Source organism: Hakea prostrata, chromosome 5 (assembly GCF_041222555.1).
Source record: "Hakea prostrata isolate BN-2017 chromosome 5, UWA_Hpros_2, whole genome shotgun sequence".
In the NCBI taxonomy this organism is placed as follows: Eukaryota; Viridiplantae; Streptophyta; class Magnoliopsida; order Proteales; family Proteaceae; genus Hakea; species Hakea prostrata.
Window position 1 is genome coordinate 6,474,382 of NC_142604.1, and position 19,834 is coordinate 6,494,215.

The following is a 19,834-nucleotide window of genomic DNA, read 5'->3' on the forward strand; positions in this document are numbered from 1 at the left end:
TTACATCCTTGGAGGACTAGTAATCTGTCCTCTAGAAAAGGAACAACTAGTACATGAAAAAGACAGAATATATTGATAGAGGATTCGGTCCAAAATTGAAACAAACAGAAATAGAAAGGGTTAAAAAAGAAACTGTTAGAAAACAAGCATTAAATAATCAAAACAGCAGCTGAATTTTAACAAAGAAAAGAGAGAAGAAGAAGAAGAGAAGAGAGATGAAGAACTAGTAGAAGAGGCTCGTGATTCTTGCTTAAGAGTCTAGAATCATAGAGCCCTTTTATTTATAGCTTCTAATGAATCTAATACAACTTGAGAGACAAGTAATTGTCCTCTAGAAAAAAGGAAACAAAAAATTACAGCTTTAGTAACTTCCTAGCTCCTAAAATAGAAAGTTATGAAAATAGAAACCACCACCAAAATAGAAACTATGCTTTTTAGAAACTACCAAAACTTATGTAGAAAGACTCCTACATTAGAAATAGAAAGTAGAGTAGCATCACTAACATCATACAAACAAATTTTACTGTTCACATGAACAGTAAAATATGTCATATTTTACTGTTCACGTGAACAGTACCGTGAACAGTAAATATCACACTTTACTGTTCACGTGAACAGTACCGTGAACAGTAAATATTTCAAAGTGCATATACTTCAACAGAAACAAAAAGGAAAATGGAAAGTATGCCAAAAAGGAAACTCAGTCTGCAGCCTCAAAACTTGCGCTTCATTCCTTACACAAATCTCAACAATTTTGTCCATTAAACTGATTTCTTCTCTAATAGGCATGAGAATATATAGCCTTTAGAAGACTCGAAAGTAAACCAACTTCAAAGAGACGTAACTTCAACTAGGGAACTAACTCATCTAGAGGTTCCTTTACAAGTTAGGAGACCCTTTACTGATAAATAACAGCCACATACATAAGCAAAAGAACTTAAACTAAAAGACCTAATTATCCATACAGTCCTACTTAGAAAGACTCTCTATGACACAAGAACTCAACTACCAACTCAATCTAAGTATTCAAAACATAATTTGACTTGGAAAAAAAATAAAAAAAATCTGAAAATAAAATAATCATCTAATTAGGGCTGGAACCAAATTGCCCTAACAGGTGTTTGGCAGGCTGGGTGTGTCATCTTCGCTAGGCCCTGGATCCCAAACTAGGGTTTCTGCAAGGGGCTGAATTCTGGTTCACATCACATAGACAGGGAACCTGCACCTTGAAGTTCATTTTTATTTGTCTGAGAGGTGTTCCATCAACAGTTTCAATCTGGATGTTTCTGAATTTCCAATTGCTATTGTCTTGCTTCTCCTGCCCTTTGAGTTGTAGAATTTGGATCCCTGGAAGCCATGTTATTAGGCATGAGATGCCTTCTTTAGATATCCTTTTGAGGTTCATTCCCTTAAATGGTTGTTTTTGTTTGAAATCGTCTTTTGACCCCACTGTTAGTTCTGATATTCTTTTGTCTCTTAAACTGAACAATATAATTGGGCTCGTCACTTGACTGGCCAATCATTTGGCTTATGGACCACTGTAGATCATTGTGGCTGAGTGCTTTAGATAGGTTGAGTTTCATATCTTAGAGATTCGTCTGCTTGCTGAAACTTGCTACTTTCTAGTAGTAGTGTAGTACAATCAGTGATTCATTAACTAGGCCTTCAGTAAGTAAGATTCTCCTTGTACTTTCCAGTCTTAACTCTGCCATGGGATATTGCTGTTTGAAGAATGTCTATTCCTCCTTTTCTGAATAATGTTTTTGTATACTTTAATTATGCAGAACATGGTTGTCATAGTGTCTGTAGGCGGCAAGGAGGTTTTTCAACTGCCTTGTTTTGAACCGCTTTGTAAACAAGCAGTTTTTTTGCCACTTTTTCACCTAATTGCTACCACTTTGTCGCCTTTTGCACCGTATAATATTTAGAAAAAGGAGGAATGAACATTTTGTACATAATAATATTTTTTCTTGATTTTTTTAAAAAATAAAATTTTATTCTATAAAGCCGTATACGAACTTAATAGTTAGTCATTTCAGAATCGGGAATCAATGAATCATTAAATGGATGAGACACTTATTTGGCATCACACTATCATAGAGGTAAGTAAACATGTAAAATTACTACTTTCATTTTCATACTTATAATCTGATATAGTTTACAGTCATATGTTATGATGCTTGATGAGATGAACTTATGCTTGTGTTCTTTTTTGAATAATCGTCATAATTATGATTCTTGAATGCTTGTTATTTTTAGATGAATGTGATTCTTGAATGTTTGTTTAGCTTACAATAGAAATTTATCAGCTTAAAAGTTTGTCATATTGAAAATTTTTGACCCAACCGCTTTGGTTGCCTTATTGGCGCCTAATAGCCTAGGTAGAGTCCCAACCTCTTTGGTCACCTTGCCGCCTTGACAACCTTGATATAGAGACACTCTTGGACAAGTTCATGCAATTCTATCATCTTCTTTTATTATTATTATTTTTTTGGTTTATAATTTTTCTCTTTGCATAGTTCATATTACCTCCTTTAAGTCATAATTTCACCCATATACCATTTTTTCTCTGTTTTATCTTCGTGATATTTTTAAACATATTTTACATGGAACCTGTTGGTGCTGATATCGTGTCATGCTTTTATTTGATTTAAGTCATTATGTTTTTTTTTTTCAGGTGACATCAGCTGTTAGAGCTGAAATTGATGTCAAACTTGGTGGTACACAATGTAATGCCATTATAAGCAGATTAAAACCATGGATCCACCTTCTCATGTCAAAAAAGAAAAAAATGGTACTCCGTGATGAAACGTCTCATCTGGAACGGTCAGAAGCAACTGAAATGAAAGCAATCATGTGGACATGTACCGTTTCAGCCCCAGAGATGACCATTGTTCTTTATAGTGTGACTGGTTTACCATTATACCATGTAAGTTTTTTACTTTGTCAATACTATTGGTATCATTTATAATCTGATGCAATTGCATGGATATTAAAGTTAGTCTCTTTCATGTGCTTGATGATCTTTGTTTAAAAACTTGGATTTGGAGCCTCTCAGTATGAGTTTTCTTTTTTCTAATTAAGGGAGTAAATATTTTCCAAGTAGGGATGATTGCAGGGGTTCATGAAGTGTGGCTGCCAGGCTAGAGCTTGGTCTCGTTCTATTGAGAACTGAACTGTCTCATTCCATATATGTATCTTTAGGAATGGTTGAAGGACATGTCTATAAACTAACTCATGAAAGAAAGTGGCCAAGTTGCCATTTACAGGAAAATTTGAATTATGTAAACCCACTTTTCATTTTGTTTTCTGGATCAATAATGTCTTCAATGCCCTGAAAAAGGAAAATTAAATTACTAGAGAATTAAGCAAGGCAAGCTGCATGCAACCATCAAGAGGATTGGAAATATTTTTGCAGCAAGGACAAGGGCACACCCCAAGAGACTACAATCAACCTGTTCCATGGGGATCATTGACAGGGATAACATGTGAGCATAGAGCTAACATCAGTCATCAAAGTAGGTTGATCGCCAAGTCTTACCAAAGGACTGTGAGTTGAAGGTCTATTTTTGAAGGTTGATAATGGCAACCACGAAAGTGAAGAAGGAAAAGAGAAGATGAAGGAGAGTAGTTGGGAAAACTTTAAGAGTTGCCGGAGTTTTTCATTCTTTTATTTGTTATATTTTTGTGGTTGGGGGGGGGTGGTGGTTTGGTTAGAGCCTCACAAAATAAGGGGTGGGGGAGCATAGAGGAAGGTGGGAAAGAATAGTGTGCTTGCACACACACACACACACTCACTCATAAAACTAGATTGAGTCTTTCCTAATCTAAAAAATAAAAATGATGATTGCACAAGTATTTAATGATAAATCAAGAGACTCTAATGTAGTACTGTATTTGATTGATCAAAACAGTAGCCAAATATGATCTTTCATAGGGAATAATTTCAGATTTAATAGACTTAAGATAAAAAGAATTCAGATATGAAGGTAGGCTGAAAACCGGAGTGGTAGTACAGAGATATTAGTTTAACAGGGACAGAACTATGAAGAAGACATGGAAGGAACAATATAAGAGAATAAAAAAAATAAAAAAAATAAAAAAAAGAACAACAAAGTACACTCGGGCGTCACACCGCAAGGTGGATCGATTGGATTGAACACAAACACAAGGATTCTTCAAAGAGGAAATAACTAACAAGCAATTTGATTTCAAAGTTGAGTGTTGAGTTGTGTCCTCACCCTCGTACATAAGTCTCTATATATAGCATTCTAAAAAGACATAAACATTTATTGTAACATCCAACCACTAGCTAACACCACCTACATATTAATAACTCAACTACTACCTAACTCTTGACAAAGGAAAACTCCTTTGATAATGAGCAATTTTTTTTTTTCAAAGCACAACCCATTTTATTGTCTTTTCAAGAACTAGACTTGGGCTTAGGTATAGACCATGGAGATCAAAATATGTGGGCTAACTTTAACCCACTAGCCCATGAAAGCCATCGGCTGATTTGGGTGATAGCTTTAGGCCTTTGATGGGCTTGACCCAATGGGCTTCTTCTTTCTTGAATATGTCTTCAATGTTGCATTAGACTGCCAATCCCAATAATCCTTATTCTTGATTTAAATTCAGTGGACTCAAAAATAAAATAAATTACAGGATAAGCCCAATGAATTAATAAAAATTAATAAAGCATTCTTTTTAACCCAAAATTTAGTTGAACCTGGTTCATCTCCCTCAACGTACTCTAGTGGGTCTGCATCGGTTTGAGGATATGCTGCATATATGTGGTCCATCCAAGTATAATTTATTGTATCACCCAAGGGGAGCTTGCGGACAACATCACATATAGCTTTGCCACTGTGACCTTATCTACCCGAAGGTGGCCCGAATGTATCCACCTTATTGTAATTATTTGTGCAGCATCATCTTCTTATTCGCGGTTGAACCTGCACACCAAAATTTCCACTTTGTCATGTCTCGCTATCGTCATTTTTCATAAACTTTTTGTTATTAAAGTTGTACCTTATACTCAACTTTTCCTCCTACTTATACATTTTTTTGACTCTAAGATTGATCTCCAATTCTCCATAGTTTGAACTTCTCATCTAACCTGCTTTTGTTTCATCCCCCCAAAACCAATATTATCAGCAAAAAAGCATATATGGAGAACAATGATCAAAGATGCTGCTTTTTTGCATTTCTTAAGGTGCAAAAATGGACATTCATTAGCAAGTCTTTTAATCCCAATATGATTGGAATATTATTGCTATTTGTTGTGTTTCATTGTGCTGATCCTCTTTAAATTGATATGTTCAATGGAGATAATATTAATGTGTAATTTAATGCGCAGGGTTGCTCACAATCCTCACATTTGTTCGCAAACAACATAGCAAGTACAGGAATTGCAGTTCATACAGAACTTGGTGAGTTGCATCTTCAAATGGCAGATGAATCTCAAGAATGTGTAAAAGAAAGCCTATTTGGTGTGGAAACAAATTCAGGGTCCTTAGTCCATGTTGCAAAGGTGAGCATAGATTGGGGAAAGAAGGACATTGAATCTGTTGATGAACAAGGTCCCAGCAAATGCAAGTTGGTTCTTTCTGTTGATGTGACAGGTATGGGGATGTACTTTACTTTTCGGCGCATTGAGTCCCTTATATCAACAGCCATGTCCTTTCAAGCACTCTTTAAAAGTTTTTCTGCTGGAAAAAGGGCAACGAGTAATAGGGTTGGCCGTTCAACCAAACCTTCAGGGAAAGGGGCCCAACTCTTGAAACTAAATCTTGAACGATGTTGTGTAGATTTTTATGGTGATGTGGGTGTGGAAAACACAGTTGTTGCTGACCACAAGCGTGTGAATTATGGATCACAGGGTGGTCAAATAGTAATTAGTGTCTCTGCTGATGGTACACCTCGCAGAGCTAATATATTCTCTACAATGTCTGATGAATGCAAATACTTGAAATATTCAATGTCTCTTGACATTGTCCATTTCTCTGCGTGTGTGAACAAGGAGAAGCACACCACACAGATGGAACTTGAAAGAGCCAGATCTATTTACCAGGAATATTTGGAGGAGCATAGGTCTGTTTCCAAAGTGACTTTATTGGACATGCAAAATGCAAAGTTTGTTCGCCGTTCAGGTGGACATAGTGAGATTGCTGTTTGCTCCCTTTTCAGTGCAACTGATATTTCAGTGAGGTGGGAGCCTGATGTACATATATCATTATTTGAGCTTGTGTTGCGGTTGAAGTTACTATTGCATATTCAGAAACTTAAGGGAATTAATAATGAAATTAAGGAAGAAACTAATGATAGAAAAGAAGTGAATACAGAAAAACAAGCTACTGTGGATTCTGGACAATTTGATAGAGAACATAAAAAACGAGAGTCTGTTTTTGCTATTGATGTAGAAATGTTGAGTATATCTGCTGCAGTTGGAGATGGAGTTGAGGCCATGGTTCAGGTGCAGTCAATTTTTTCTGAAAATGCAAAAATAGGAGTGCTACTTGAGGGGCTTATGCTTAGCTTTAACGAAGCCAGAGTATTCAGAAGTAGTAGGATGCAGATTTCTCGTATTCCTAGTTTCTCTAATTCATCTGATGGAAAAGTATCAGCAGTTACCACTTGGGACTGGGTTATTCAAGGCCTGGATGTTCATATATGCATGCCGTATAGATTGCAGTTACGTGCTATTGAAGATTCAGTTGAAGATATGATGCGATGTTTGAAGCTAATAACCAATGCTAAAACTAATCTTATTTATCCTATTAAGAAAGAAAGCTCAAAGACAAAGAAGTCTTCAGTAAAAGTTGGACGTGTCAAGTTCAGTATACGTAAGCTCATGGCTGATATTGAGGAAGAGCCTATGCAAGGTTGGCTTGACGAACATTATCAGCTGATGAGGACTGAGGCCTGTGAATTAGCTGTCAAAATGAAATTTCTTGATGACCTTGTCGATGAAGGCAGTCATTGTTCTGAAAGTACTGATCAAAATGAATCTTGTCCTGAGAAGGTCTACCATAATGGAGTTGAGATTAATGTGCAGGACGCTTCCGGTATCCAAATGTTGCGAGATGAAATTCATAAGCAGGCATTCCAGTCTTACTTCAAGGCATGTCAGAAGCTGGTGCCTTCAGAAGGATCAGGTGCCTTTAAGGAAGGATTTCAATCTGGTTTTAAACCTAGCACATCCAGAACTTCCCTTCTATCTATTTCTGCGACAGAGTTGGATGTAACGTTGGCAAAAATTGAAGGTGGTGATGCTGGGATGATAGAGATTGTAAAGAGACTTGATCCTGTAGCTCTGGAAAATGACATACCTTTTTCCCGCCTTCTTGGAAGAAATATTGTTCTGCATACTGGCTCTCTTGTTGTCCAGGAGAGAAATTACTCACTCCCACTTCTTTCTGCGACTTCTGGTAAATGTGAAGGATGTGTTATTCTTGCACAACAGGTCAGGTTCCACTTCTCTTATGTTTCTCATGCTGTTTGGCTTCAAATGATTATGAACATTTGATATCCTAAAAATAGAACCAGCTTAAAAAATTCTATACAGAAAATTAGCTATAGTCGCTAAGGAGGTGGAGGGTGGCAATTTTCCCTAGTGTCCTCCCTCATCACATATTTTTAGTACATACACATCATAAACATTATATGATTGTAAATAAATTTATTCGAACCATTAATTTGAACTGGATTTTGAAATTCTTTCAGTGCAAGAAAGCAATGCTTTTTATGGTTGTGTTTTGTTCAGATTTGTGAGATAGATGATCCATCATCCACGATTTTGAATACATTAGTGGTTTCTCTAGAAGTGTCCAGGGGAATATCCATTCCCTTGCGTGCATCTGTCTTCAGCATTGATGATAAGTGTCATCTGTATATTAATTGATTCCACTGCTTAAGTGAAGCCTGGCATAATGATAGAGATCTTCCAATCTATCTGCAAAACTGCATATGCACTTGATTGAATTGAAGGATCTGGAGCATATGTCATTCACATTATTTTTTAAGAACTCAAAAAAGTATCTTCCTTAAAAATAGTTTGCCATGTTGTTCTTTTAAGTTTGTAGAAAAAAAGAGAAGGCAGGTTTGTTTATTTTAAAATGCTTCATTATATTTATTTTTTATGAGATGAGATAATATTAAGCATGGTTCAAGGTGTTCTTTCTGGAGCTGGTTTTGGCTGGGTAGGAAACCAAGTTAGACTGAGATCCTGGCAAATTGTTTTCCCTTGAATTTGAGAACCAGGTACTAGTCAGGTCATGAAACTTGGCATGTAGTTTATCTGGGCCATTTGAACACGACGGCAGTATTAGATTTTGAAATATCAATGTTCAAATATGAAGTTTGACCTGGAATCCAACAGTGGTATGCTATGACGTACCAATAGGTTTTATTTCACACTTAATGCCAGTAGAAGGCATAAGGATTTTTGTAAAATACCAAGATACTTCTGATGTGTTGAGTTGATACTGGTTCCTTAACTCATCCTCTGCATCATCTAGGATCTGAAATATCCCAGAGGTCCCGGGAGACCTCATTTCCTGATATGAAGGTCCGTTCTGACAAATTATTGCTCCTCCCTAACTTTATAATACATATACATGTATTTCTTCTTATTTGGTAGTTTAGTTGGAAAGACAAAAGTGCTTTGTCCTTCTGGCCAGCTATCAATATGGTTTGGGAGGATACACCTTTTAGTTGTGTGGTTGAACGACTTTGTAATGACAGGTATATAATATTTTGAATGCTTGATTTTTATCTTGGCATGTGTAGATTTAGTTTGTAATTGATTGTGGTGGTTTTTGGTTCGTCTGCGCTCTTTTGACATTTGAATTGTCACTTTTCCCAACAGGCAACATGTTTCCAACCACAAATTCAACAGGATGTCTTCATTGGGAAATGGAGGAAGGTGCAGATGCTGCGATCAGCTACTGGTACAACCCCTCCTATGAAGACATACTCAGATTTGCCTCTAAATTTTCAGAAAGGGGAAGTTTCCTTTGGTGTGGGATTTGAACCAGCTTTTACCGATATAAGCTATGCTTTCACAGTGGCTATGCGGAGAGCTAACCTGAGCACTAGGAGAGACCCCGATATTCCAGATGTTCAGCCACCTAGAAAGGAGCGCAGCTTACCGTGGTGGGATGAAGTAAGAAATTACATTCATGGGAAAAATAGCTTATGTTTTTCAGAATCCAGATGGAATATTCTTGCAACAACTGATCCTTATGAGAAGCTTGACAAACTGCAACTTGTTTCCAGTTTAATGGAAATCCAGCAGTCAGATGGTTGTGTTTTTGTTTTGGCTAGAGATTTTAAGATTTTTCTTAGCAGTTTGGAGAGTTTGGTTAACAACAGCAGCTTAAAATTTCCAAATCACTCTGTGTCTGGTGCTTTCCTTGAAGCACCTGCTTTTAACCTTGAAGTAACTATGGACTGGGAATGTGAATCTGGCAATCCTCTTAATCATTATTTATATGCGCTTCCCTGTGAAGGGAAGCCGCGTGAGAAAGTTTATGACCCATTCAGGTCAACTTCTCTCTCCCTCCGCTTGGACTTTTCTCTCAGACCTTCACTTCCTGCTTGTGATGAACAGCTGACATCTTCCACGGGGGAAGTTGGAGGACTCATAGATGGATCTGTTTATGGTTCTCTGTACAAAGCAGAGCTAGCCTCAATCGATGCACCAACTATAAATGTTGGTCCTCATGACTTGGCCTGGCTTACCAGATTCTGGAACCTGAATTATATTCCTCCCCATAAGTTGCGGTCCTTCTCTCGATGGCCACGTTTTGGGGTTGCAAGAATTCCCAGGTCAGGCAACTTGTCTCTCGACAGGGTGATGACAGAGTTTCTGCTTCGCTTGGATTCTACACCGACTTGTTTGAAGCATGTGGCTTTGGAGGATGAAGATCCTGCTACTGGACTGACGTTTAGTATGACCAAGCTTAAATATGAGTTCGGCTTAAGTCGTGGTCGGCAAAAATTTACTTTTGATTGCAAGCGTGAACCTCTTGATCTCGTTTACCAGGGTGTTGACATTCACATGCTTAAGGTATATTTGAATAAGGGGGGTTGTACATGTGTTGCAAATGAATCTAAAATGACAAGGAGAAATTCAAAATCGGCATCAACAGATAGAACTGGCCATGAAAAGTGCAACCATATGGTGGGTTGCACAGAGAAGCACCGTGATGAGGGATTTTTGTTGTCTTCTGAATATTTTACAATCAGAAAGCAAGCTCCAAAAGCTGACCCTGCACGACTTTTAGCATGGCAAGAAGCAGGGAGAAGAAACCTTGAGATGACATATGTCAGGTCAGAATTTGAAAATGGAAGTGAGAGTGATGATCATGCGCGATCTGACCCTAGTGATGATGATGGATTTAATGTGGTCATTGCTGACAATTGTCAGCGTGTTTTTGTGTATGGCCTTAAGCTTTTGTGGACCATTGACAATAGAAATGCTGTTTGGTCCTGGGCTGGTGGGCTATCAAAAGCATTTGCGCCTCCAAAACCTTCTCCATCATGGCAGTATGCACAAAGGAAATTGCTTGAGGAGAACCAAGTAAATCATGGTAGTGAAACAGTTCAATGTGATGCCCCTAACCCTTTGCCTTCTACTTTACCTTCAACTTCCCCTAATGCACATCAGACTGAGAGTTCAGGATCAATTTCGTCTCCTTCACATTCAGTTAAAATGGAAAGCTCATCCTCTGGTAGGTCTCATGCTTTTTGTGAAATTTTTTGAATTTGTATATCTCAGGATCATGATTGTTACACTAATAATCTCTTGATGTTTTGTCACAATGAATGTGTGGTTGGCTGCTATAGTCTGCCAGCACACTCCTCAGTATCCTTAGTTATCCTTTAATGTTCCTGAAACACATGATGTAGTGGACATTCGATAAGCTTTTGCTAAGGAGCATTTGTTTTGCTTTCTCACCAGCAAAGAATGGAAACATTGAGGATTCAGAGGAGGAGGGAACACGGCATTTTATGGTGAATGTTATTCAGCCTCAATTCAATCTTCATCCAGAAGAAGCAAATGTAAGTTCTATGACTAGTTTTCAATATGTGGACTGAAACTTTGTAAGTTTTCTCTGTTGATTATGCACTGCATTTGTATAAATGCTTATCTAGGACTTGGGTTCTTTCGTATGCTTGTTATTACATGCAGAACGTTGTATCTGTAACCTCCTGTCTGTTGGGAGCTTGATATTCAGTAATTTACTTGGGTTTCCTGACACTTAGCTTTGGTAGTTTTGTCAGACCTGCTGTACCTGATTTCACTTTGGAAAACCAGTGGTCATTCTTCAAATCTTTAAACATTGGAACATCCAATGCATTTCAAGATCTTTCAGAAGTTTTTTTTACATTCTGTTACATTTTATCACTCTCATTTTTCTAGATGTGTGAAATATGCCCACCAAAGTGTTTTACAGGCTGAAGTCATCCTACACCATGTAAGAATCCTTGATTCGGACCATATTTCCAAGAACCCCTGATTAGGACCTTATTTCCATCCCCTTTCTTGAAAGAGATGACTTGGTACCTGCACTGTATTCTTTATCTTAGGTTTGATACGTCTTCACTAAACTCAAGTTAAACTTGTCCAAAATAAATAGGATTAGCTACACGAGTTTCCTTTTTTTTTTTTTTTTGGCGGGATCCAATGTAAAATGATTGACTATGGGTTCTTATAATAATGGCTGCCAAACACCAACCTTGTTCGTCTAGCTTTGTACTGAGTCTACTGACTACAAAAGCACTTGCGGATCTTTTACTTAATTTGAGATTTGTCATGTATGTTGTCTTTCCTTTGAAATAAGTCAATGGTATCAACAATAAATATTCCACAGCAATACTGATCAGTTGAAAGATTCAATATGGAGGATGATATGGGTGTTTTTTGTATACTTAATTACTTGATTGTAAATGAAAGTGCAGGACTTATTTTATTTTATTTTATAGCTTTCACTTTTCACTTTTCACTTATCACTTTTGTTTCTCTACCAGGGAAGGTTTTTGCTTGCTGCAGCTAGTGGCCGTGTATTAGCTCGTTCATTTCATTCGGTTCTCCAGGTTGGGTATGAGATGATTGAACAGGCTCTTGGTACTGGAAGTGTACAGATTCCTGACTCTGAACCTGAAATGACATGGAAACGTATGGAGTTTTCTGTGATGTTGGAGCATGTACAAGCTCATGTTGCTCCAACTGATGTTGATCCAGGGGCTGGGTTACAGTGGCTACCGAAAATCCTTAGGAGCTCTCCGAAAGTCAAGCGCACTGGTGCTCTACTGGAAAGAGTGTTCATGCCTTGTACAATGTATTTTCGTTACACAAGGCACAAAGGTGGAACTGCAGATTTAAAGGTTCATACCACCATAAATTTATGTCAGAATATCTTGGTTAAGATGTTCTTATTTGTCCCACTATCATCACGCAATGAATTCTTTACCCTTTCACTGTTTCCTTATTTCACCATTTAACACTCGTTGGCTTGGCATTTTTTCCTGTCACAGGTCAAGCCGTTAAAAGAACTTGCTTTCAATTCCCCTAATATAACCGCGGCGATGACATCTCGCCAATTTCACGTTATGCTGGATGTATTGAACAATCTTCTCTTTACAATGCCTCCCAAGTGAGTACATGCTCTTCTTTTTTTTCATCAGTGAATTCAGTTATCGTTCTAAAATTAATTCAGCTCTATCATATACAATTTTAGGTTTTTGAAGAACTGATATTTAGGAAGCAGAGGCTGCTTCAATGTTTAGAGTTTTCAGTTTTAAGAAACTAGATGCGCTTCTTCCTGAATGTTGTTTTAGCCGTTAACAAACTGTGCAGATCTCTTAAGCCCATGTGTCAGCAATAAGTCTTATCAAACTCATTGTATATTGATGAAATAGGTCAGGAATAAATGACTTGTATCTCAAGGGAGCATAGTCATGTTCTATTTATAATATGAAGGGGAAAAAAGAAAAAATTACATGAACACCCTTAGAACAAAACATAATTACAGAGATGTCCAAAGCATCCTTTAACCATATGTTACAACACTTCCATCATGTTGGTATATAGATGTTACATATGCCCAACTTGCAGAAAATAGAATGAAACAGGTTACTACGAAGCTGTTTGGTGAAAACATCAGCTGACCGTTCATGTAACCGAAGAAACAGAGTATGTAAGACTTCTTCATCAAGCTTCTGCTTGATAGAATGACAGTCAATCTCCACATTGTGTGAACTTGATTGTGGGCGAAGCTAATAGAAGACTTGTTATTGTAGCAAAATGTATGGAAAAGGTGGAGAAAATGCCAAGATCCAGCAGAAGCCCCTTAAGGCATAACAACTCACATATGCCATTTGTCATCGCTTTGAACTTGCTTTCAGACTTGAATAAGCAACAATTGCTTGTTTGTTACTATGCCAGATCACTATATCTCTTCCAAAAAACTGAAACAAACAGATGTGGGCCTGCTGTCATCTGGGGCACCTTTTCAATTGGCATCTGTGAAGGTCTCTATATGCATTTGTATGTGAGGAGAAAGATGGATCCCTGTCCCTAGTTGACTTCAGATACCTCAAAGTACAATACACAATGTCGAGCTGGAGGTTAGGGATCATGCATATACTGACTTACTAAACTTAAAGCATAGGCAATGTCTGGTCAAGTTTAGAGAGGTGCTTCAATCACCCCCTGCAGCACTAGTCTTAGTGTCCTTACAATGAAGAAAGAAGCATAGAATAGAAGATGGAGAAGAATTGATGGGAGAGAATAGGAAACCTTTGGAAGAGTGGGGCATGGCACCATGGTAGAAGATCTCGCTCTCGAGTGAGATCTCGCCACCTTGAAAAATCGAGATCTTGGCCATCTTGGTGAGATCTCGGTCAAGATATGTGATTTTTTGGCATCAACTCGGTGGGTTTTGGGGTCCCAATTGGGCTGAAACTTGGTATTTAGCCTATTTAAGGCCTTTGAACACATTGGTGGCATTGGATTTGTCAAAAAACAACTCTTAAGTATGATTTCTAAGTCTACCCATACTGTGAAATCGACATGTTGTAGGTTTAGGGAATGCAAGGTTATACAACATGTAATATAAAACCTTTTAAGGCATATAAATGAAAAGCAAATGTATCAAATGCATCAAATAACCTAAATGTCATCAAAATTCCATTCATATGAGTATCACAATCTCAATTTTCAAGAATAGAATAATAAAATTATACAACGATTATAAGTTCTATATAAGTCATTAAATCATAAGTTCATAAGACAAATAGAGAATGATTGATCTTCCTTCGATGTTGTAGATGTGCTAAGAGTAGTTGCAAGTGAAAATCTAGTTGAAATCTGCAAAAAAAGGGGAAAAATTGAGATTCCAGCGAGATATGGTGAGATCTCGAGCGAGATATCCCAACTCTTTACTCTTAATCTCCATCTCGTCTCACTTTTTTGAAAAAGCGAGATCTCGTGAGATCTCCCACCGTGCCCACATTTGACCCAAGACTTTTAACTGCACTCTACATAAAATTTGTGTACCACCGCACTGCAACCCCCCCCCCCCCAGTAGAAAAGAAAAAGCCTTTGGCCTCTGAAATAATGTCATGGGCTTTATTATTAGGCTTATTATTATTGGTTAAAGACATTATTGTTGCCAAATAGTGTAGCCACCTTTGATGTGCAGCTGCATTAAGGTTGAATTTTTTTTTTTTTTAAAACTAGTTATTTATGTTTGATCTGGTTTTGGAAGGCAAATAGAAGTATAGAATTGATCAAGAAACTGGTATAAGTTTTGTGCAATTGTTTTATTACTTTTCATAATGTTTCAACCTTCAACTTTTCTTTTATTTCCAAAACTCAGGCCTCGGAAAACAAATCTTTCATATGCCGCTGAAGATGATGAAGATATTGAAGAAGAGGCAGATGAGGTAGTTCCTGATGGTGTTGAAGAGGTAGAACTGGCAAGAATCAACCTTGAACAGACGGAACGAGAGCGGAAGTTGCTCCTTGATGACATTAGAAGACTATCTGTCTGCAGTGATTCTTCTGGAGATCCAGCTGTCTCTCCAGTAAAGGTTGAGAGCTTCATAACTGGTGGAAGGACCATGCTGGTGAGAAACCAATCTTAGAGAGAGTGTGCGAATCTGTGTGTGTGTGTGTGTGAGAGAGAGAGAGAGAGAGCATGAGATCCCTTTCCACTTTCCATTCGAATAAAGCAGTTGGAGTATGCCTATTTTTATTAAAATGAAAATTTCTGTTCTTGACTCTTCTGCCCAGACCTTCTATGCTCCTTTTCTCTGTCTGGCTAATTCTCAGTATGTTTCTTAAAATATTTCTGAGCTACTTCACTTATTTATGGTTATGGACTTACAGTTTGTCAATCGCCATCTTTATAGGTACAAAGACTGAACAAAGAGTTGGGAAACATACAAAAATCTCGTAAGGCAGCATCTGCATCATTAAGGATGGCCCTGCAGAAGGCTGCTCAAATGAGGCTGATGGAGAAGGAAAAGAACAAAAGCCCTTCTAGTGCTATGCGTATTTCTTTGAAAATACACAAAGTGGTGTGGAGCATGCTTCAAGATGGTAAATCTTTTGCTGAAGCTGAAATAAACAACATGGTGAGTGTTTGGAAATGGATACAAAAGACCTTATATCTATGTTCCAAGATGTAGCAATCTAGCATTATATTAGATGCTTCTCTTTTTTGATTTCATGCTAGATTAAAATGGTCTTGCATGATTCCAATTATAATTTCTTTTCTTTAATTAATGATGTAGTAACTCTAATAATAATCGGAAAATGATAACCAAACGAGGACATTGTTGGGGATGGATGCACAACCATGAAGAAGAACACAAACAAAACACACTCACAATCCCCAGAAATTTGACGTGGTTCGGAAAAATTGCCTACAACCACCAGAGAAAGAGATTCAAATAATCTTGAAAAGCTCACCACTTTCACACCTTACAAAGTGCTACTACCGCTTTGCTTGCCCACCTTCCCCTCTAGGGATGGATCAATTCTAGGTTATCCCACAAAAACTATTTATAGGGAAACCTAAAACCCAATCCCCATATAATTACAATTTTATCCTTATACAATTAATTGACCTATAACCCGTCTAATTACAAATACAATCAAAACCATAATTATATGGACCTGCATAATACAAGACACCCAAACCCAACAATCTCTATCTTGGCTTGAATTCTGCAAACGACCTTGAAGAAAACCATTGATGATGTCTCTCTGCAACCACCTATCTTTGTGTATCCGCCACACCTTACTGCATGACGAACATCCCCTCCAAGGGTGCCTTATGACCGCCATCACCTAAACCAGCATGGCGCATACCCCCACTTGGGGTGTCCCGTACAGCTCATCACCATTGTATGATGTGGTGTGGCTCCACCTCTCCCATTGTTGTAGCTCACTCTGAGAGATCACCGCCACTCACCAAATCCGAGACGAAAGTCATTTGCTTCTTTCCAAGCTTGCCCTTGCTTGGCGCCTAGACAACTTGCAAATCCTATGATCCTATCTGCCAGTACCCCTTGCCCAAGTGCCAAGTAGAGTTTCCCCTTGCCTGAGTGCCAAGTAGAGCTCCCCCTTGCCTAAGTGCCAACTCTAGTTCCACCTGTTTCAACACTCTCTGCAATCCTGTACAATTTACCTGATATGTGCCCTTCGTACACATAATCAACCTAAATAACCTGACCATTGATCTCTGTGCTAACCCACAAGATCAATACCAACGAAATGAAATCTCCTCGATCTGTCACCTCCATTGAGTCAAGAACGCCAAAAAACCCTAGGAACACTTAACCTTGTACACAAAATCCTTTGGAAACAAACTTTATGAAACCAATCCGATAGAAACAAAAAAATATTTCTTTTATTTTCTCCCACCGAATCAAATCTTCTTATAACACGTTCCCACCACTCAATGAACATCCCATGTTTTAAAGGGGAAAAAACATTAAAAGACCCTTCAAACAAAAGCCAACAGTTGATCGTCTTTTTTCTCAATCCGACCATTTTTTCCCTTATTGTTTCCAACGATCATTGATTGTCCAACTGACTGCCCTTTTTTTCTTCTTCCCCCCCCCCCTCCAAAATCCCCTTGTACACAGTACCTTGCACTAATGAAAACCCTTTGTTATTTTCTTCTTCCATCGTCTATCCTCAATGATCTAAACAATTCAAAAAGTGAAAAAAAAAAACAATTCCACGATTTCTGAACTAGAGGATCGTACCTTCGATTTGTACCTCGAAGCCTTCTTCGTTCTCCTTGCACCATTCCTTTCCTTCCTAGATCTTCGCACACCTCCAGCGACAATCCACTTAACCTTGCTCTGATAGCACTTGTTGGGGATAATGCACCACCACGAAGAAGAATACAAGTAAAACGCACTCACAACCACAAGGAATTTAACATGGTTCCAAATAATAGCCTACGTCCACCAGAGAGAGAGATTCCAATAATCCTGAAAATGTCATCACTCTCACACCTTACAAAGTGCTATCCCTTTGTGGGCCCCCCCCCCCCCCCCAAAAAAAATCCTGATGTATCCAGCCCCTAGGCAGCCCTAAAAGAGCCTAGAAGGGGCCCAAGCCCATCCAAAACAGGGCCTAAACAAAGGGGGCCCAAAACTGACCAAGGGGCAAAATGGTTGTTTTCACCCCAATAATCAAGTCTATTTAGTAGGTTCACTTCAGAATTATTTCAGAATTTTTTATTTTGGTTTTATTTTCTTAAGTGAGTCTTAGTTATCAAGTAATTATTATTTTCTTTATTAAGAGTCTTTGAGTTGTAAATTAGGAAAGAGTTATTTTCGAATAAGGAGTCCTAAATTTTAGGTGCTAGTCTAGTAAGTTTTTTTTGGATGAATAAATAATATATTAAAAGACAAGCAAACAACCAACAAGGGAAATACAAGAGAACAAAAGGAGAGGGGGGGGGAGGGGAGGAAGAGCACAAGCTCAAGAGAAGGAGCAATTGAGATCCCAGAAGCTAACAATTAACCTATTTCTAGGGTTGTCAGCGACAGGGGGTGGGAAGAGAAAACAATCTAGAGGAAACATCAAAGTAGATGGCTTTCCAAATCAAATCTAGGGATCGAGACTTAGAAGTCCATCTTCTAAGGTTACGCTCCCACCAGCTGTAATGGATGGAGGCACCAAAGACAAGCTTGCCAAGGCCGTCGCAAATAGAATTACCAGCAAAATTCCTTAAGATCCAAGACCATTCATGAGCAAACCCATGTGAGCATCTTGAGCGGGGCCAAATGGAGGCAAGGGCTCTGTCCCAAAGGGGGGGGAGGGAAAGGGCAGGCGAAAAATAGGTGATCAATGTCCTCTGAACCATTCCCACATAGGGCACAACTGGGGCTGGCGGCAATATGGCGGCTAATGAGGAAGGCTTGGGTGGGGAGAGCAAGGTTAAGGGCTCTCCAGAGGGTAAGGGAATGATGGGGGATGAGACCTTTGAACCAAACCAAGCAGGACCAGGGGACAGGGGGAAGAGGGGTGCGGAGGAGGTTCCAGGCAGATGAAGTGGTAAAAGAATTTGAGGGCGATGGGGTCCAAATGGTGGTGTCGCGGGGAAGATTGTGGATAGGAGGGAGAGTATTCCAAACATGTGTGAGGGAAGGGTGTGGGAGAGGGACCCAAGATTCATTGGAGAGAAAATGGTCAAGGGTGACAAACTTTGGGATGCGGGTATCATAGACATTGCGGGGGCCAAGTAGGGTGAATAGAATGCCCAACGGATGCCAGGGATCAAGCCAGAAAAGGGTGGAGGATCCATGCAAGATTTGGATAGAGATAGCGGATAGAGCACGGGGACGAAGGAGAAGGATCTTCCTCCAGATCCAGGAGGGATTAGAAGGGCAAGAAACCGTCCAAATGGAGTCATGCTTGAGAAGGTAGGAGTAGACCCAGGAGACCCAAATGGAATCATGTTTGGATGCAATCTTCCAAATGAGCTTAAGGAGACATGCCAAATTAACATCGAGAATGCGACGGAGACCCAACCCACCCTCAGATTTGGGCCGGTAGACAGCAGCCCACGAGATGGGATGAAGGAAATTGGAGGCTTCTTGACCTTTCCAAAGGCAGTCACAGAAGAGAGACTCCATAGAGTGGATAATGGATTTGGGAATTAAAAAGATGCCACTCCAGTAAAGGTAGGAAGAATGGAGGACAGATTGGATAAGCACAACTCTCCCAGCAAAGGATAAAAGCTTACCTTTCCAAAGTTGCAACTTTTTCCTTATGTGATCAAGCATAGGAGAGCAATGGTGCCGGGTGAGTCTGCCAGGGATGAGAGGGAGGCCAAGGTAAGTAACAGGAAAGGTGCCAGGGCTGAACCATGAGAGCTGCAGGAGAGAGGCTCTGGTAGCATCCAAGACTCCAGAGAGAAAGAGAGTGGATTTTCTGAGGTTAACACGGAGACCAGAGAGAGATCCAAAGTAGGAAAGCGAGGAAAGGATGGTGGAGATAGATTGATGGTCAGCTTTGGAGAAGATCATGAGATCATCCGCAAAGGCAAGATGGGTAAGATTAGTGGATCTGCATTTGGGAATAGGAGAGATGAGGAGTTGGTCCGTATTAGATTGGAGGATGCGGGAGAGGACCTCAAGAGCCAGGGAGAAAAGGTAGGGGGAGAGAGGGCAGTCTTGGCGGATCCCAACCTTAGAGGGGAACAAGCCCGATGGGGATCCATTGGTGATGATCGAGAAGAAGGGGGTGGAGATGCAAATCTTAATCTAGTGGACAAAGGTAGGAGGGAATCCC

The 19,834-nt window shown here is 39.1% G+C and overlaps 1 protein-coding gene across 2 annotated transcripts in view; it reads left to right on the forward strand.

Moving 5' to 3' along the window:
- SAB (HYPERSENSITIVE TO PI STARVATION 4) overlaps positions 1-19,834 on the forward strand; it is a 90,857-nt gene that overhangs the window by 35,831 nt on the left and 35,192 nt on the right. For both annotated transcript variants that reach the window (XM_089155467.1, XM_089155468.1), the window contains 8 exons: positions 2,678-2,929; positions 5,363-7,468; positions 8,873-10,739; positions 10,970-11,070; positions 12,040-12,396; positions 12,547-12,665; positions 14,892-15,141; positions 15,427-15,651. In XM_089155467.1, the coding sequence (XP_089011593.1) occupies positions 2,678-2,929; positions 5,363-7,468; positions 8,873-10,739; positions 10,970-11,070; positions 12,040-12,396; positions 12,547-12,665; positions 14,892-15,141; positions 15,427-15,651 (5,277 nt within the window). The remainder of the gene's footprint in view (positions 1-2,677; positions 2,930-5,362; positions 7,469-8,872; positions 10,740-10,969; positions 11,071-12,039; positions 12,397-12,546; positions 12,666-14,891; positions 15,142-15,426; positions 15,652-19,834) is intronic.